The 20,777-nt window shown below is 41.7% G+C and overlaps 1 protein-coding gene across 1 annotated transcript in view; it reads left to right on the top strand.

The window, feature by feature from the left end:
• MAP3K8 (mitogen-activated protein kinase kinase kinase 8) overlaps positions 1–20,777 on the top strand; it is a 49,409-nt gene that overhangs the window by 17,066 nt on the left and 11,566 nt on the right. Inside the window, exons 2-4 of the mRNA XM_088455531.1 lie at positions 2,505–2,866; positions 16,257–16,424; positions 18,579–18,840. Of these exons, the coding sequence (XP_088311657.1) occupies positions 2,505–2,866; positions 16,257–16,424; positions 18,579–18,840 (792 nt within the window). The remainder of the gene's footprint in view (positions 1–2,504; positions 2,867–16,256; positions 16,425–18,578; positions 18,841–20,777) is intronic.

The following is a 20,777-nucleotide window of genomic DNA, read 5'->3' as shown; positions in this document are numbered from 1 at the left end:
ATCACAACTGCGCGGGAACATGTAAATGCCCGCCCAGTTGTGATGTCAGGCACAACATATCTGGCAGACGATTGGTAAGTGTGTAATCACTTACCAATCGTCAGATAAGATGTTGGATTGGCCAAATGGCCGATCCGTCGACCTAGTGTGTACCCACCTTTAGGCGCCTTGTGTTGTGGACAGGTTCAGAAATAATGTTTGTATGTGATGTATGTACAGTAGTTGCCATGTCAAGTTAAGATTTTTTCTAAACCCCAATACCTGCATGCAATATATTCAGTCTAGACTGTAACAACCACTTTTGTTTTACCTTTAAGCTGCGTACACACCTATAGATATATCTGTCCAATCCGTCTGGTGGGATGGAAAATCTGGTAATGTATGGGAGCAAATAACAATAGAAATTTGTTACCAAACACTGGAAAACGGACCAGATTTTCCTTCCCACCAGACGGATTGGACAGATATATCTGTAGGTGTGTACGCAGCTTAAAGGTAAAACAAAAAGTCCACATAATAAAAAATTCCTGAGTCAGCGCAGTTCACACCGGCGCAGAGTCTGCAGTGACCCAGCTCTTCCGGTGTGGAAGTGGATGCTTGGAGATAACGAGATGCCGTCATCTCCAAGCGCCACTGAAACCCACCAATTGGCCGGCATGTGGTGCGCTCCAGGTCATCATGACTCAGATTGCGCCGTTTACACTGCAGGGTTTCACGGGTTATTCCCGTGTTAAACCCTGCAAGTTATCTGGGTTGGATTGCCAGGTCACTTGACCCAGGAATCCAACCCTGTCCCCTTTTACACCAAGGAGCTACCCGGGTTAACCCTGCAATAACCCGGGTATTAGCTCTGGTGTAAAAGGGGTATAATTGTAGATTTTTTTTTTTTTAATGAGAGATGGACAAGAGAGGAGCCTCTGAAGTGTGGAGGAATTGCTAGTGGCTGTCTCAGCTTCTATACTAGCTAGGATGGTGGGATGACTGAACTTCTGCTCACAGAGCGTCAAAGAAGCATGTCTGCCAATAATGGGTGCCAGAACCTGTCCCACAATATTACTGATATTTATTAGAGTACCCCTGACTGTGACAGCAGGTACTCCTACTGCAGGTTGAGAACCACTGATGCATTGTAGACCATGCTTTAATGGAAATGGTGCAGGACACATTGAAGATCACACCATCAGTTCAACAGTTTGTAGAACATCAGAGCAGATTCATATAAACACAGAAATAATAATAATGAGATGCTAAAACAAAAATAGAATTACATGAAAACCTGAGTATCCGTTCAAAACTGCAAGTAGAAATGTCCACGATTTGTTATAACTATAGTTAGTTGAGACGATTTGCTGTCTTTTTTTTCCTCTACACAACAGATGTTTGGCATAATATACAGTGCTAGTAACGGACACTGCAAGATTCTGCTTATGGAGTGCATATTCCATGTGCATAAGCAAAACAAATATCATGTGATAGTATGGAGACTTTTACATGTTGTACTAATGTTTTGTCATACTGAGTCAATTATCATTTATACGTTGTTTTCCTTTGTATGTTGCTTTCCTGTAATCCAGATACAGTTGCATTGACTTATTTGTTTTTGTTTTATTTTAATTACATTTGTAAAGTTTTCTGGGTTCAAAAGTGGAGTCAAACAGTTATTCTTAGATTGTAGTTACAAATGATTTTGAGGGATTCATATTAAACGTGGTGAAATGTGTATGTAGTTTGGCAATTCCAGTGGTTTCATCTGTTTTCAGTCTCAGATAAGGTATTACTTCAGAGATGGAAACGGAAACATAGGCTACCCAAATGAGGAAGGTGTTTTCCTGTGTTATTGGAGTAGCTCCAACACAAGGCAAGTGAGTCTACTGCATTAGGGGCCTTGTGTTGAGGACAGGTTCAGAAACAATATGTCTGCCATGGACAGTGGGCCTGATTCAGAGATGGACGCTCTGAAAGAGCGCTCGCTCTGAATCAGGGCATTTTTTTTTTTCTGGAGCGGCCTCCCGGCCGCTCGCATAGCTGTGGGTGACCACCCACAGCTATTGCGAGTGGCCAGGATGATGGTCGCGATGGTCAAGACCATCGCGACCATCAGGCTTGCGACGAGACCCTTGTGGTAGGGTCTCGTGGCCGCAAGCCCCAGAGAGCTTCTGTCTAATAGAGCCGGAAGCTCTCCCACTGACATCACTGGCGATGTCAGTGGGGCCGCCCACAAACGGCAGGTGTTTGCATGGGAACACCTTCCGTTTGTGAAGCCACCCCCCTGCCACGCCTACAAAATGGGTCGAGCTGTCGATCAACATCGACAGCCTCCCCAATTTGTAGTGAGCCACGGAGCAAGTGCTTTTTGCGCTCGCTCCGGGGCTCGCGCAGGAGTACTCTTCATCCTACTCCACAAAATACCATATTAGAGTACTTTTCAGATTTTTTTTTCCCTATTTCATGTATACAAGACACACACATGAAAATTATTTACAAAAATGATTTTTCTTTCCTAGGTATTGCTTTGGAGAGCAGTGCGGTAATGGATTTTATGAACAACAGCAGCGACCAGAAAGAGGATGCTGAGTTGCTGCTTACTTATCTCAATGTGTCTGATGTGGTTACTATAATGGAAAACCTCTATCGAGATGGGGAAGTATGTTCTGGCGAGAAGAACATTGTTACACTGTGCCAAGACACGTATGATTATGAGGAGAGGTCAGACTCTTTGTTTCTCAGTGGGCAAGAAACCTCTCTCTTATCATCCGTCAAATACGGAACTACAAAGGAATTACTCAGCTTTGCCAATCAGTTGTCGGATGCAACTAAGCATTTACATAAATGTTTGCAACAGGAATGTGGAATCATTTTAAGCAGGGTAAGAGTTGCTACAATCTATTATTTTTATCTGTTCTAGCTGTCATTATTTTGAGATATTATAAACAGTTATGCTTTTTTTATTGTAATTCCTGTCCACAAATTACAATAAGGGTTACAGTCAGCTGACGCTACTGAAAAAAGATCCCCATGAACTAGTCTGGGAAAAGGAGGTGGGGAGACCATGGAGAAAAATTACTGCTCTTTTACGTACAATGATATACAGTATTGGCAGGAATGCAGTCAGTATCATAGTGAAAAAAAAAAAAAAAACATTAGCAAAATGCATTTTTGTATGGATTGTTCTTAGGCTAAATCTAATGATAGGTTAAATGCTGATCATTCTTCCATGCTGGCAAAATCCTTCCACATCTTTTAAAATGTTTAAAAGATTAAAAAAAAAAAAAAAAGTGTATTGTTTATACCATTGTTACTTTCCCTACGGACACTTGGTGGTGCAACTGAATATTCTTTGACCTGACAAGATTAGCGTTCCCGCTAGGTTGTTTTAGTGGGGCGCAGCGCCATTCCCAATTGCAAAAGGGCAGAATGCACCCTGCCCTTTTGGAGGTGCCCCGCTAAAACAGCCTGCTGATGCCGTCCCCGCCTGTGGTCCGCAGTGTCCCACAGGGGGTAAAAATAGCGGTGCAGCGATCACCACCGGCGAATAGATCTATTCACAGAGACGGGAGAAGTTGAGGGCAGCTCTGCATGTCCTTAAGTGCTGGGCACGCTCCCAAGTATGATGAAAAGGGGGCGTGTCTTAAACACGCGCCCCTTTTTCTCATGGTCACACCCCCTTTCACCTAGAGTGAACACTAAAGATGGACATGATTTGGACAGATCTGTCCGAGGCTCGTCAAATTTGGGTCTAGTTTTTTTTCTTTCCAATGAGCTATGTTGGCAACTACAATATACAAAATGTATGAACCTGCAGGAAAAAAAAATAGCCGAAAACTAAATTAGGTTTGACTGTTAGGTGGGTTAGGGGATAAAAGAGGGGTGGTTTGTTTTAGATTACCAGTGTTGGATGACAGGGTTAGTTAGCCCATTAGGTGTTTAGTGTGAGGGTTTTTTGAGCAGTGTATAAATAGGCAGGAAGAATTTCCATCTTCCTCTTTTCCAGGTGTGATCCTGATTGTGCTGGGGTGGGCACCACTCCTTTATATCTTTATATGGCTGTTTTTTAATGCCACCCTTCATAATGACAATTCTAATTCAATACATTTGGTTGTGATCTTTTTAATTGCCAATACAGTTATCTGTTTGTTTATTTTTAGTCAGTTTGATAATTTATAGGGGGAAGTCAAATAGCCCCAATAATTTACCAAGGGTGAAAAAAAGGGCTTTAACGCCCGGGGCTATTCAACTAAAGTCCTTTTTTTCTTGCCCGATAAATCATCTGTAATTGGTCGCTAACACATAGAATTTGGGGAAAAGTTCCCAGACCTGTGTGTTAACCCACTGTTTGTGCCCGATAACAGCCTTATTATCACCTATATCTTTTTGCACCTGCTCTGACCCAAAAAGAAATGCTCGTTAAGTGCAGTGCTGCCTTTGGGGCTCATTGATTAGCCCCGGGCGGATCAATTAGCCGGTGGTAAATTACTGCAGCTAATTGAATTTCCCCCTATAGTCTGGTATAATAAAACCATGGAGTGACTTAATGATATTAGCAGAGAGAAATATAGAGAGCAAGAATAAGGGGTAAATTTACTAAAGGTCAATTGTAATTGATTAAAATCGATCAATATCAATGTTTTGTTTCAGGAGCTAAATCACTCATTTATTTAATACTTAAAAATCAATATAAAAAATTTGACTGTTAGTAAATGTGTGAATTAGCGCCTAAAACATTAAGGACGATGATTGATTTAGATCCGTTTTTAATCGATTAAAATCGACCTTAATTAAATTTACCCCTAAGAATCTGCATGTGTGAATAAAATGTGTTGTCTCCCAGAGCAGCCAATCAGCTGTTTGCTTTGTTTTTTTAAACTGTACTAGAAAAATGTGCTACTATGGGCAACTGCTCCCTTTCCATACAGTTACCTGTGAGGCCGTTTCAGAAATGTTCATCTCTATATCTGTGAGAACTTCCTCTGGGAATATTCAGCTCCTCGATCTCTTTAATTGTTTACTAGGTAACTCTTTACTACTGTTTCTCACTTCTCTCTAAATATATCAGGAAAGAAAGCACAGTAGCGAGATGGGGTTACTGTTTAGCTTATTTTCCAGGTGCGTAAATTATGCCTATTGTTAATATTTTTGTCACTATCCATATTATATATATATATATATATATATATATATATATATATATATAAAATCTGTGTGTGTGTGTCAGCATGCCCAGTAGTGCTGTATAATCAGAGGGCATTTTTAGACTATAGTGTAATTTCCCCAGTGCAAACTATGGACCTAGGGCCTGCTTCAGAGATGCATGCAAACCCAATGGTTTGCATATATCTCCAATATTTTGGGGTCTGTGCATGTGTAAAACAGGTCTTGCGATCTCACTCACAGATCCCCCAAGAGTTTTGGGAGGACAGAGCTGATCAGCATTCCCGGAAATAGGGGCGTGTCGTTATTCACCAGTTTCTACATGATGAATGACGACTTGGTAAATGTCAACATTATGACCATATCGACATTCTTGTGTTGACATATCATTCCACACTCCTATTGCACACTTGCCGACTTCTAGCTCCCTCCTTCCGGGATGGAGCTGTCTGGCGTCCTCAGCAGGGGGGCGTGCCACATCAAAAGGGGGCGTGGCCCAGAAAATGACTCGACGATGGGGGCGGGGCATGGGCGTGACAGCGCTGTTGCGTCATCGCGGCCCCGCCCCCTCTTCACAATGCCGAGATAAATGGCATTGTGAAGCAGGGGGCGGGGCCACGATGACGCGATTCAGCACGAATCGCGTCACCGCCCCCCCCCCGCTGCCGGGGATTATACTGTATTCGCGGGGGGGGCAGATAGATCGCCGGGGACCGGGAGGCTTGCCTACCTTTCCGGGAGGCCGGGAGCGGCACCCGATTTTCGGGAGGCTCCCGACCAAATCGGGAGGGTAGGCAAGTATGTCCTATTGACAATCTGATAGATGTGCATTTGGTGTTCATGCCTGGATAACTCTTGCTGGTGGCTAAATATTACATTCACCACACCTAGTACAGGCATTGTTGTCTGGTAGTTCACCATCTGCCATCTTGTGGTGCTTCATTGCGTAAAAGAGTAATTATTGCACAAACATAATGGAAGAGAAGTCTGTTTAACTCCACATTACTTCATACCCAACAGTCTTGCCTCGCTATACACCTAGGGGTGTATATATCAATTGGCTGGGTATTGCCTTTAAAAAAGAATAATCGCATAAAAGTTTTGTTTTACATTTTCCAGAAAATTATGGCCCTCATTCAGAGCCGCTCGTTAGCGGCAGTACGCTCGTTCCGAGCGATGTTTGCACATCTGCGCATGCGTACGCTTTTAGTACGCATGCGCGAACCAGTCAGTGCGGCCGAAAATCCTTTGTACGCTATATAGCGAGTGCCTGCTATTTTGAGTGACAGAATGAGGCGTATGTGGGTGGTAACAGGGGAAGGTGCTTGAAAATGGGGAGTGGAGATCCGAACGCAGGCGTGCTTAAAGGTCAAAACGGGCGTTTTATGGGTGTGTATATTTAAAACAGCAGCGTCATTGACCACGTCACTGGGTTATTTTATAGCCAGAACTGCACGCAAATTTGTGGTAGCAAACACCAACCACAAGAATAGCGAGCAGTTCATACGCTGGTCGATGTACTCGATTAATCTAATAAATAGCGGACATGACGTAGGATGCGTGCGGCCAGGGGGCGTTTTTAACAAATAAACGAGCGTATGTTTTGCTCGTTCGTTCAGACTTAGAGGCGTGAACACACTGCAATGTGCGTACGGATCATTTAAATAGCCACCCCTTGATTTTAAACGAACGACCGCAAATAGCGTGCGGCTCTGAATGAGGGCCTATATTTTGTCACAAAAATCTACAGGTAGTAAAAAAATATGGGCAAACTTTACTTTATTTTACTCTCTAAAGGTCTTTTTAAATAGCTTTTCTGTTTGAACTGGAAACAGGGCTGTAAGGATAGGTGTGCAACTGCCACTGCTGAGGGCACAATGCAGAGGGGACGGCACCATCACTACATCAGTGTGGCAGCATGCAGAGTCGCTCAGCAGTGCATGCTTAGGACGCACCTGGTGCTCAGCTGTTTGGCTGCTCCTAATCTGTCCCCAACTGCATGATATAATGGCGTCTGGCTGCTCCCAATCCGTCCCCATCTGCATGATATAATGGCGTCTGGCTGCTCCCAATCCGTCCCCATCTGCATGATATAATGGCGTCTGGCTGCTCCTAATCCGTCCCCATATGCGTGATACCATGGCATCTGGCTGCTCCCAATCCGTCCCCATATGTGTGATACCATGGCATCTGGCTGCTCCCAATCCATCACCATCTGCATGATATAATGGCGTCTGGCTGCTCCCAATCCGTCCCCATATGTGTGATACCATGGCGTCTGGCTGCTCCCAATCCATCCCCATCTGCATGATATAATGGCGTCTGGCTGCTCCCAATCCGTCCCCATATGTGTGATACCATGGCGTCTGGCTGCTCCCAATCCATCCCCATCTGCATGATATAATGACATCTGGCTGCTCCCAATCCACCGCCATCTGCATGATCTAATGGCGTCTGGCTGCTCCCAATCCATCCCCATCTGCATGATATAATGGCATCTGGCTGCTCCCAATCCGTCCCCATATTTGTGATACCATGGCGCCTGGCTGCTCCCAATCCGTCCCCATATGCGTGATACCATGGCGTCTGGCTGCTCCCAATCCATCCCCATCTGCATGATATAATGGCATCTGGCTGCTCCCAATCCGTCCCCATATTTGTGATACCATGGCGCCTGGCTGCTCCCAATCCGTCCCCATATGCGTGATACCGTGGCATCTGGCTGCACCCAATCTGTCCCCATATCTGTGATAACATGGCGTCTGGCTGCTCCCAATCCGTCCCCATATGCGTGATACCATGGCGTCTGGCTGCTCCCAATCCATCACCCATCTGCGAGACTTCATGGTGTGATATGATCTGGCGGCGGGGAGCAGTATGGGCCAGCAGGTCGCACCATACCCACTGGCATTTTACTTTCATACAGGTACATGGCGTTTGCAATTTTTTCTGAATGCATCTTGTTCCAGGCACTTAGTTCCCCAATGTTTTTGCCTAAGTGACTTCCAATTACTTTTTTCTGCGTATATATCAGCACTGGGACTGTGTGGTCTTAGAATCTAGAACAGTTTTGGAAAGCTGTAAAATGTGAGGTTAGCTCATGTCTGCACATTGGGCTATATAGATGCTGCAGGCTGGTATCTGACTTCTTGTTTGTTTGATTTATACAATTCACATCGTGCAGTATATCATTTCCTAGTTCATGCAACTTGCAATTGTCTAGTGGAAATAATGGGGAGGCAGCATTCCTGCCCAATTAAGAGTGGTCATTGTTCAATGGATGCTGGTTACTTGCTGGTCATATTGATACTACAATGGGTGATACCTGTCAGATGTATATTTGTGTGGCAGACATGGAGAAAAAGGAGCATTGTGTAGTAGAAGGGGGTATGGACTGAAATGTTTCACCAGTAAACGTCACACACAGCATTTTTAATTTTCCATCATGAATGCAGTGGATCTTACTTATGCTGTGCACCCCCTTAGCTAGAAATAAGGCAAATGGTAATCAGTGAAATGGCCATGTCATACAATATGCCTGTAATAAAACAATAGAATGTGATTGTACCTGTATACTTCACAGTTTAAAATGACTACATTGGATTTGGTTTATATAAGATGGGATTCATTATATTACAGTTGCCGTGTCATTGTGCCGAGGACTGCAATCTGTTTCATACGTAGATTCATTATTAAATAGGACCCATCATTTCATGTCTGAGATAAGTGCATTGTACACTATGGCTCTCATTTAGCGTTAGGTCTGAATCCAGTTAGCAATAATGCACCTTGGCAAAATCATGTTAAGCTGCAGGGGGAGAAGTGCAAAATGTAAATTAACAAGTGCTCATATCTATATTCACTACATAAGAGCAGATTCAATTAAATGCAAGATTCAGACATGATGTGTCTGCTCACATAATGGGTTACTATGGTGGGAAAATCTTGCTTGGATAAACCATGTAGCATTTGTGTGAGGTTTGAATGGAACTTTGCAGCTAATTTAATCTACCCTATAAATTTTTATTTTTCTAATTTTTTTTTTTTTATAAAGCGTAGTGCTCTAGTATAAGGGAGTACTACATCTGTACTGATCTGATAGCTACAACAATATATTGCTTGCTGCATTTAATCCACTAATCCACCAGAGTTTAAGGTGAGCATTTTGTAAAGTGTACCTGTTGTCTACTTACAGTGGAGGAAGCTGATACAATGGCCTGATACAATGGCAGGGCCATTCATGTACTATGACGTATACTTGTGCCTGTGCTGTCACTATTCCCTAGTGAATTGAAGTAATTAGAGTTGGCAGGTGGGCACATTCTAACACAACCCTAAATCGCAGTGTAAAAATAAAATTGCAACATGGCTTGTGAATTTGCACCATTTAGCTTGATTTGCTCCTAACTCTTAGGGAGGTCCTGTGTATGGCCAAAAAGAGCGTACACCCTCCCTCCTCGCTGATCCCTCTAGACAAGAGATACAGGAACTACAGTACCACCCAGTGCTATGTGCAAATGCCACATATCAGCTACAGAAACTCTTACCTCTGCAGAGCTTCCTCCTTTCCCTATACTCACATGGGCGGGGGAGTGAGCATGAGTCAGTCTCTGCAGCCAACATTTAACATTTGGGGGAGGTAGGGCTTCTTAGGTCATACATGTTGCTCCAGCTGAGAGAGGTTTTATCTCACAATTGACGGTATCTCTAGAACCATAAAAAGTAGAAAATGGACTCAAAACAAGTTGCAGAAAATTGCTGATAGTTGCATCTGAAATGAAGTAGCTATTGAGGTACAATTATGGATTTATGTGATCGAACCTAAAATGAAGGCTTTGATATGGTTTTACAGACGATCTATGTAAATCAGTTTCTGGAGGCTTCTCTATAGTAAGAATGGCCAGAGTCATATTTTATTTAGAAATCTGTTACATACCAGGGATTATTCAAATTCACATAGGTTCACCTTGCAAGTTACAGGACACTCTACCCTTCCATAGAATTACAGTACTACAACGCCTGAAACAGTGACAGTAAGGAGAAACTAGGACAGTACACAATAAGATTTATTACTACACATTCCATTCCTATTGGTAGTTATACAAGTTTTATATATATTAGGTGTTAAACGTAACGTGATCATCTTGAATATAATGTACCTGTTCTCCTTTCTATAGACATACTAGACAGTACTAAGTTTATTGCTGTAGACAACTGCAACATATTCTTATAAATGCATGTATCCAAGTGCTTATTACACATAAGATGCAGCATACGGTTTTGGGCCCTCTTCACCTCTGTTTTTCAGAAATATGTGCTTATATGCTTGAAACAGCTGTCTGAATGTTGGATGTCTGGGGGAGATGTATTAAAGGGATGCGGTTAAACTACAGATGGATGGGATTCCGGTGGTCAGAATGCCGGCACCAGAATCCTGACACCTGTCAGAATCCCGGCACCGGCATCCCGACTGTCATCATCCCGAAGGTAAGTAGCTGGGTTAGGGGGAGGTGTAGCATTAGGATTAGGGGCTAGGCACTAGGAGGAGGGTTAGGGTTAGGCACTAGGAGGAGGGTTAGGGTTAGGCACTAAGGGGGGAGGGTTAGGTTTTAGGGTATGGGGAAGGAGAGGTTAGGTTTAGGCAATAGGGGGGAGGTTAGGGTTAGACACAGTGGAAAGAGGGTTTGGGTAGGGAGGGGGAGGGTTAGGATACCGGCCGACAAAGTGTCGGTATTATAACCCGATCGCCGGCATCCCGTACCTATCCCGTATTAAATCTTCTAAAGAGGACAGGTGGAGAAGTTCCCTATAGCAACCCAGCTTTTAGCTATAATTTTATAGAATCTATTTGATAAATGATAGCTAGGAGCTGATTGGTTGTTATGGGCAACGTCTTCACTTGTCATCTTTAGATGTCAGATACATCTTCCAATATACAGTACTGTGCAAAAGGTTTAGGCAGGTGTGGAAAAATGCTGCAATGTAAGAATGCTTTCAAAAATAGAAGTGTTAATGGATTATTTTTATCAATTAACAAAATGCAAAGTGAATGAACAGAATAGAAATCTAAATCAAATCACTATTTAGCGTGATCACCTTTTGCCTTCAAAAAAGCATCAATTCTTCTAGGTACACTTGCACACAGTTTTTGGAAGGGAGGTTATTCCAAACATCTTGGAGAACTAACCACAGATCTTCTATGACTGTAGGCTTGCTCAAATCCTTCTATCTCTTCATGTAATTTCAGGCAGACCCGATGATGTTGAGATCAGGGCTTTGTGGGGACCATATTATCACTTCCAGGACTCCTTGTTCTCCTATACGCTGAAGATAGTTCTTAATGACATTGGCTGTATGTTAGGGTTGTTGTCCCACTGCAGAATAAATTTGGAGCCAATCAGATGCCTCTTTGATGGTATGGCATGATGGATAAGTGCCAGCCTGTATTTCTCAGCATTGAGGACACCATTAATCCTGACCAAATCCCCAACTCCATTTGCCGAAATGCAGCCCCAAACTTGCAAGGAACCTCCACCATGCTTCACTGTTGCCTACAGACACTCATTATTGTACTGTTCTCCTTCAGCAAACAAACTTTCTTCTGTTACAGCCAAATATTTAAATTTTTGACTCCTCAGTCCAGAGCACCTGCTGCCATTTTTATGCACCCCAGTTCCTATGTTTTCATGCATAGTTGAGGTGCTTGGCCTTGTTTCCACATCGAAGGTATGGCTTTTTGGGTGCAATTCTTCCATGAAGACCACTTCTGGCCAGACTTCTCCAAACAGTAGACGGATGTACCTTGGTCCCATTGGTTTTTGCCAGTTCTAAGCTGTTGACACTGCTGGACATTTTTCGATTTCGAAGGGAAGTAAGCATGATGTGTCTTTCATTTAATGCAATAAGTTTCCTTGGCTGACCACTACGTCTATGGTCCTCAACGTTGCCCATTTCTTTGTGCTTCAAAAGAGCTTGAACAGCACATCTTGAAATCCCAGTCTGCTTTGAAATCTTTGTTTGGGACATGACATGAAACTTTCTTTCACAACCTCACCTTTGTAGCAGAGTTTGTCTGTTCCTCACCCAATTTTAAGCCACCTACACAGCTGTTTCTGTTTCAGTTAACGACTTTGTTTCAACCTACATATGAAAATGATGATCATTTACACCTGTTTGGTATGATTTATTAATCATGCTCCTGACTATAACTCTACAAAATCCCTGACTTTGTGCAAGTGTACCTAGAAGAATTGATGCTGTTTTGAAGGCAAAGGATGTTCTCATCAAATATTGATTTGGTTTAGATTTCTCTTCTGTTCATTCACTTTTTGAATTTTGTTCAATGATACAAATAAACTACTATTTTTGAAACATTCTTACTTTGCAGCATTTTTTCCCACACCTGCCTAAAACTTTTGCAGAGTATTGTATGTACTATAAATTCAACAGTAGTTTTGAATGTACATTTGGACTACAGGGACACATAAGAACCAATATACATGTCTACACCATAGGGGCATATGTCCTCAATATGCCCCTTAAGTGGCCGGATACTTTGGTACTTGCTACGAGTTGTTCCATTGGATACCATATTACCGGAGCAATTTAAGAAGTTCACGCATGCTCACCGATGGAGGGCACGCAGGAGGTGACAAAGGGATCCGATCGGATGCCTCTTCGCAAAACGGCAAACAGCGGGGCTCCGGGAACTATTAGTTTTTTGGAGTTTGCTGATTATTAGGCGGCCCCTAAAATTGAATGGACAACATTTCCGCATGTGTAGTGGGCCCATAAGGGATAATGATTAGGCCCCATAATTCCTAAATTCCGGATTCAATACTTCACTGTTCTGGTTTTGTGTGGCAATGCTATAACAACCAAAATATAGCCAGAAGATTATATATGCTGAATTGTTCCGTTCATGTGTTAAAAATATGTAACCCATACCTTTTTACTTCAGATTGAATCCAATTTGTATAAGGATGCAATGTACTGTTTGTTTGTTTGTTTGTTTATTTATTTATGGACAATTCCATCTGTAATGGAATCACCTTTTGACAATGATAAACTCTATTCATTATACTACTGCCGCAACTGATGTGAAAAATCATCATAACCCAACAGCCCACAATAAACCCCATATATGATACTATCAAAATAGCTGAAGTGCTATCTTTTGCAAGTTATCCTTGATAAATCGGCCTCTTTTCAAAGTCAGTAACAGAATCACCATTAATGAGACATGTTACTATGTATGTGTACACAACATTGATAAATTCAACTTCCAGAATTAACTCTAGATTTTCACAGTTTTATTGTAAGATGGAATCATCCAGGGGATACATCTACATAAATTTGGCAAAAGTATGACAATTTGTGTAACCTGAGCCCATTATTTAATAAAGTAACAGAATGGTCACGGTGTGGCAATGGAATCACCAAGTGGGTGATGAGTGGCTCAGTAGGATGAGTGAGAATATGTTACATACTAACTTAACCTGGGTACACAGTGGCCGATATATTGGCTGATCAATTGATCGTCCAATGTATCTGGTGCCCGTCGGCCAGTGTGTAGCAAGGATGTGTCTGTAAACGACGACGTTAACATTGAGTCGGGTGTGCTGCAAGCCAACGGACAGATATATATCTGCAGAGATATCTGTCCATCGGCAAGTGTGTACGAGGCAATCATATGCAGCGGCAGCTGCGGGGAGGGGGGCGGACCTGCCCCCCGGCCAGCAGGACCCACGGCTGCTTGGAAGATGATGGTCATTCAGTGTATATGAACAGCCATCATCTACAGATATATCTGCTAGGGTTGTATTATTTCTCCTGACTCTCAGTTTCTGAGTTCCTCACTGTATTCCAGTTGCAGGTCTTGCGTCGGAGCAGTACCAGGTTTTCAGCTCCCTGAAACTATACTTTGACTAAATAAGACTCCGATTCCTGGCCTTCCAATCTACCAGTAATATTTTGTTCTGAGTCCTGGAGGTCACCTTTGTTCCTGGAGTTTATCCCTGGTCTTGCTGGCCTTCACAAGTGTGGCCGGAGGCTGACCACATGTGATTAAAATGGCTGCCACGGCACTGAAGAGATTAACCCTCATGCCGCGGCACCATTTTTAAAAGGACCTTTAGGCGCAGTGCGCCACGTATTGCGAATGTATAAGTAATGTGTTTGAACATGTCATTCAATATGCTGTGCGCAGTTGTGGAAATGTACTTTTTAAATGTTTAGCCTATGCACTTAAAAGGAATGTATAACTTGTTTTGTTTTAGAAGGCTGTAACATTTAAGCCAAATGGTTATGAGACATTCTCACCTCCTAGTGATATGTAATTTTCCTGATGTAGTGACCAAACCTTCGTTTAGCACTTTCATTGAAATGCAATGCAGAGGTCTCTGGTGTGTCTCTATGTACAATACCCAGCCAGTTTGGTAAAAACAAGTTGTTTGTGTTTAGGAAAGACAAAACTGGTTTAGTCATAGACATGTGAAAAGATGAATGCAATAGAAATTTGCATTATATTTACCTTTTCTGAAACCGTATATGCTAACTCAGTTTGTGCTTAGGAAACCAAATGTTTTTGGGTGGTATCAAGGAAATTGATTTAATTTCTGTGAAATGTAAGACTTATTTATTTATGTTTTGTGAGATAGCCTGATTGGCTAAGAGGAACCCAGGGCGGACTTACCCCCTGTGGTAAGGTGTATTGGAGTAGCATAAAAGAAGGCTTTGTGCCTGGTAAAAATTGAAAATCCTTTTTGGAGAAGAACTGCTGTTGGATAAGATTTCTTGTATGCTGATTATTCCCCTTCAACTTGAAGGAAGGTCTTTTTTAAGACTTTGAGCAATAAACACCTTTTGCCTTTACTTCGACAATATCTGTACCCTGCGACCAACAGAATTACGCCAAACGCTATTCCGTTCTCCTACTGTTCTGGGTTGAACCAAGCATCTCCGAAGCTCAAGCCCCCTGCCAGCTAGCCAGCAGGAGCCTGGTCCATTGCGAGGGATCAGGCAGGAACAGCCGACACCAAACAGGAGGTGTGGCCGCAGCCAGTCGACGCATACGCAGCAGAGCGGTTCCAGGCGCCGGTGGTAGGAGCCTGAGTGTAACTAAGAAGCGGTTCCAAAAGCCGATGGTAGAGTTTGGTGGTGGCAGCATCGTTACGCCCATGGCGCAGTGGGCAGAGTCAGTGACAGGTGGTCACTGACGGTGAGCGGGAATCCCTGATACCCCAAGGTCAAGTGGGGATCGCAACCCTCAACTTGTGATCGGGAGTCCAGACTGGAAGCCATCCGGTCACAACAGGTCACTAGTCGAGGGGTCGCCCAGTGGGCCTATTCTGTTCACTCAGGTTCAGTATCCATGCATATCACAAGTCCGTAGTTACTACATTGTCACTTGTGTGTCTACACTCCTGTTTAAACTCATGAGCCAAAGTATTACCAAGCCTCCACGTTTCCTATGCACTTCTGTCATACCTAAGGGTCCCATGCCGGATCTACAGAATACTAAAACCATGACACAATGACTGAGATCAGCTGTTTAAATGGTGGCATTGCTTCTTTAGAACTACTCAGAGGCCTAGCCAGAACTTTGCGGGCTCCATAGCAACAGTTTTGTGGATCCCCTTCCTAATGTTTCTTCTCCGAGAATCCAATAGGATCCCTTCCAGGGTCCCCCGCAGCTCGGGCATTTGCTGGCCGACATCCGCGCATGCACAGAGGGACCCCTGGGTCATAAACCCAGAAGTCCCAACACTGCAAAGGACAGCTCTTATCAGGAGTGCTGTCCTTTGCTTAAATGATCATACATACAACGTTACTAAACATGCATGCGATCATTGGTGGGATGCATCACAGCCAAAATGCGATGATTGATGCATCCCGCCCCTTATATTGGATTTGCACTTTTCTCTGGGTAATTGTACAGTAAAGAAATCATTTACTGGTTGGTTGTTATATTTAGTTAAATCCTGATAGAGTGTAGCTCAGATGATGACTTAATTTGGTATACCTCCTTCCCTTACAGAATCCAACAGAGGTATAAACTCAGGAGAGCGTTGTTATTATTTATTTAAACGTTTGCATTTTTCCCCCAGATGCTCACGATTAGAAACGAGCGATATCAGACAGGCACTGACGTGCTGTTATTTCCATGGAAGATGACCTATAAAAGCATTGGCTCAGAATTCATCCCCCGGGGTGCCTTTGGGAAGGTCCACCTAGCGCAAGACATGGAAACTAGAAAGAGAATGGCGTGTAAACTGGTAGGTTCTCGCAAGATCATAACACGGCATATAGACATTTTGTTGGCAATTGTACAATACAATGATCACTAGTAGTAGCACCTGATCTTTTTTCATATTTGTGTTACATTTTTGTTTGTGACTTGGACCAAACTGAGACCAAATTATATTGAGGTGGTGACCACATCTGGGGTGTGGCTTTAGAGAAAGTTCCAGAATAACGAGACTATGAATTTGTACAACAGTGACCGTAAAATTTTATTTGTTACCATAAATAACAAGTATGTTCTTGTTACTTTAAGTCACAACAATGGTCTCAGATAATGTCATTTTAGTTACTACATTTATTTTATCTTTATTTGATCATAGTACATAACTCTGTGTTATCTTCGTTGAAACAGTATCAGTCTGTCCACAGAGACAGTGAACTGATTGTCTTATATTTTGTTTCCTTGATGCAATTAGAAAAATGTATTGATTTTTTTTGTATTTCAGCACAAGGAAGTTTACATAAATATATTCACTGTTCAATGACATTGTTAAATATAGACTTCTTTCCATAGTATAAAAACATGGTGATAAGAGCATAGGGCTTATAAATAACAGATATGGAACTGGCAATGCAGAGTTAGACCAGCCTTGTTTAAGTGCACTCCACAAATGTAGTTTTGCAGAAATAGTCATGTAAACGGCATCTCAGTGAGTTACTGTAATCTGTTTAATGTGCCTGCTAAACTGTTTTGAAAGTGATGGGAGTGAGAAACCTGGAAAGTAATTTCCCACTGCTTTATCCCAGAATTCCTACTCCTATATGGTGTTGCCAACTGCCTTTACTTCTTATATTCGCTGTATGACTCATATTTGTTATAATGACAGTGTCTTGGTCAACTGTTTTCTTCCAACATAAGGGGCAGATAAGGGGCACAAGTGCCCATTGTAGCCTTAAACAATGTGTAGCTGTGTGTATTGCCAATAAAGAAGAGAAAGTGGGCCCGTGTGCAGCTTTTGTGCAGGCCCCCTTCTCTCCAGCAGCGCAGTAGTCCCTGGCTTTCTGACAGTCAACTGCACATGCATAGGTCTCCGGGAACATGGTGCCGATGCTATGTTCCTGGAGACATCTCTACTGCACAAATCACTGGGAAAATGGCCGCCACAACATTTTCCCAGTGATGTCAGTCTGCAACACTGGCACACGTCCTGCACCCATTATAGATACAACAACTACTTCCATGTATTACAGTTGGTAAAACATCAGTTATATTTGCTTGCACCCTTATGAGGTGCAAGAAGATATACGTCATGTTTTACTACCCTAATATTCTACGACTGAACCTGACCGCCAATTGAATCTGCCCGATGTGTTCAGAATAATTCAATTCACACTTAACAGTGTATCATGTAAGTTACTACAAAGCTAACCGCTACAATAAGTAAATGTTGGCGAGAGCACAGTGATAACATTGATGGGAACAGGATGTGGAATTCAGGAATTCTAATTTAATTCCATAATGTACTTAAATCTTATTTTATACACTTTTGCACTAACAACACAAGTTATTTGGCTATGGAATAATGCAATATCTTATACATTGGTGTACCTTAAGGATTTATTCAACAGTCTTCATAAACATCTCTAAAATTCATATTTTTTTAAACCACAGTCCAATAAAAAAAAGTTATCTTACTATTAACATATGGCTAAAGCTAAGGTTGGCTTTTGAATGATCAAATCATGAATACAACATTAAATAGATTAGTCTGTGAATGATTAACATTGGGTACACATTATAAACTTTTTCATTGTCAACATTACTGTTCCAAATACTAACTTCACAAGTGTTATTGAGAACAATGGCACAGTCACAATGTGATTCCTACATTTATTGTTAGTTTGTAACTTTTTCACATTTAAAATTAATAAATGGAAAAACAAAATACTATTTCTTGATATTAGGAGATTTCTATGTCTGGTAATTTTGTTTCATTTTTATTTTTTGCATAAGTTACTTTGTTGAGCACATGTAGATCATTTTAGTGCAATATGTTTTTCTCGCTGGTCACAAAACACACCTAAAAAGTGGCATGTGTATTAACTGAACAATGAAGAAATATCAACGTTGTACTACTGTACATGCAGATTTATCACATTTATGCTGGTCTTTCTTTTTACAACAGATCCCGGTGGAACAGTTCAAACCAGCAGATGTGGAGTTTCAAGTACAGTTTCAGCATGAAAATATTGCAGAACTATATGGAGCTGTGCTGTGTGACAATATGGTTCATCTTTATATGGAGGCTGGAGAAGGAGGATCTGTCTTAGAAAAGCTGGAGAGCTGTGGTCCTCTACGGGAGTTTGAAATTATTTGGGTGACCAAACACATTCTCAAGGGTCTCGATTTTCTTCACTCAAAAAATGTAATCCATCATGACATAAAACGTAAGTTAACAAGTGCTCGTATTTTTATGAGCCACATAGGGGCATTTTCAACTAAGCGCAAGGTTCCGACATGTGTGGCTGACCACATAATGGGTTACTATGGTAGGATAATCTTGCTAGGTCTGCCTGCCTGTATAAGCCATGTAGTAATGCATTAGGCTCCAAGTAATGCTTTACGCCTAATTTAATCTGCCCCTTAGGGGCATATTCTATTGGCCGCGTAGAGTATATTTTTCCTGGAGAAATTTGTCCGGCCACGGGGTTTTTGCTATTCAATTGGCTGCAAGAATTTCAGCAGCAGCAATTTCTATAGGATTTGCCGTTGCTTTTTTTCTCGCAGCCCCAGAACAGGTGCAAAGTAGGGAAAAATCGTTATGTCCGGACTTGTTTCAGAACCCATGCCACCCCCCCACCACCCCAATGATCAATTAGTCAATTAGAAGTTTTCAATTAACTTTATTGGGCCAATAATTACATGTCATTATTGGGGTATTATTCTGCAAATTGCAGAATAATGGGGTAAACGATGTGGGACAGGTATATGGGGGTGATATGTTGTTGGGACAGGTGTTTTTAACCTTACAGGTGGGAGTTTAAGGTGTTTTTTAAAGATTTTTTTGAAAGTGGTTTCAAATGACTGAAAAATCAACTTGTTGCCTTTTGTATGCACCCCAAATTTAATTACAGCATTTATTTTAACTTTTTTTTTTAATTTCTATAATTTTTTTTTTTAATGCTATTAAAAATGCACAAATCAACCATTTGAAACATTTTAAAAGTGCAAAATTATTTTTCTTTGGGACAGTTATAGACATCTATATGTTATCCAATATTTGCGTTGGTCAAAAATTGGTCGTGATAGCCGTGTTAAGTTTTGTGGCAAAAATCTTGTGGCCAATTGAGTAGGCCCATTAATGTTCAATTTTTTTTACATTTATAATAAAGCTCTTCTTTGTTATAGTAGAACTGGTCTGGTGGCTATTAAATAGGCTTACATACCATCCCTGACTTGTTGTAAGATGGAGATTGGAAATTATCAAATATACTAAATAACTTGGCACAGAAAAATCTAAACTATAGGTTTCAAACTATCTGTTAAATTCAGAATGTATTATCAGTTATAGTATCAAGGCAACAACAACTTGGCAACAATTCATTGTCGGTTGCATTTTATACCATAGTTTAAGGTGAACATAAAATCGTACCTGTTGCCTACTTACAGAGGAGGAAGCCATTTTGTTTGCTGATCCAATGGTAGTCCTATTCATTCACTATGATGTATTATGTCACAGTGTTGTCACTATTTCCTAGTGTATTGATAGCCTACATTCCCGAATCCTAAATATATTTCCTCAGCTTACAAAATGTCTGCCTCCTCTGTAATTAGCAGACTGACACACTCTAATGCTGAGTAAGTTGGTTTTTCTTTGTTTGATATAGTATTGTGTACATACAGCTGGGTGAGGTAAATTAACTTAGAATATCATGTGAACAGACCTCAGATTTGACTTGAAGGAACCAGCTTATACGTTTTTTCCATATTAAAGCTACAGGTTACTCATGCATGAAAATCCCCCGACAACTCAGTGGTAGAGCACCATGGAAAAGGCACTATTCTGTATTATTTCCTTTGCTGATAAGTGCCATTTTAATAGTATACAAAAGGTGTTGTCCACAGTGGGACAACCTCACTTCCTTGGTTGTGCATGCCCTCCTACAACTTTTACAAATTGCATTCTTTTACCATTCTGTCTGGCACGTGTTCTTCTTCCTGATTATCCCTTCATTAAATTAATTTATTAAATATTTCTTGTGCAATGCTGGGAATCAGAAACTGAAATGGACAGTGCAGAGTTAAAACACAAGTGCACCTAAAACAATGACACGTGTGAGTGTTGATTAGCAGGTTTGTTCTGTTTCCTTGTTCCTCAAATCAT

This window comes from Taudactylus pleione, unplaced genomic scaffold (assembly GCF_031769625.1).
Source record: "Taudactylus pleione unplaced genomic scaffold, aTauple2 ptg000659l, whole genome shotgun sequence".
NCBI classification, from domain to species: Eukaryota; Metazoa; Chordata; class Amphibia; order Anura; family Myobatrachidae; genus Taudactylus; species Taudactylus pleione.
This window is presented reverse-complemented; position numbering and strand designations above follow the sequence as displayed.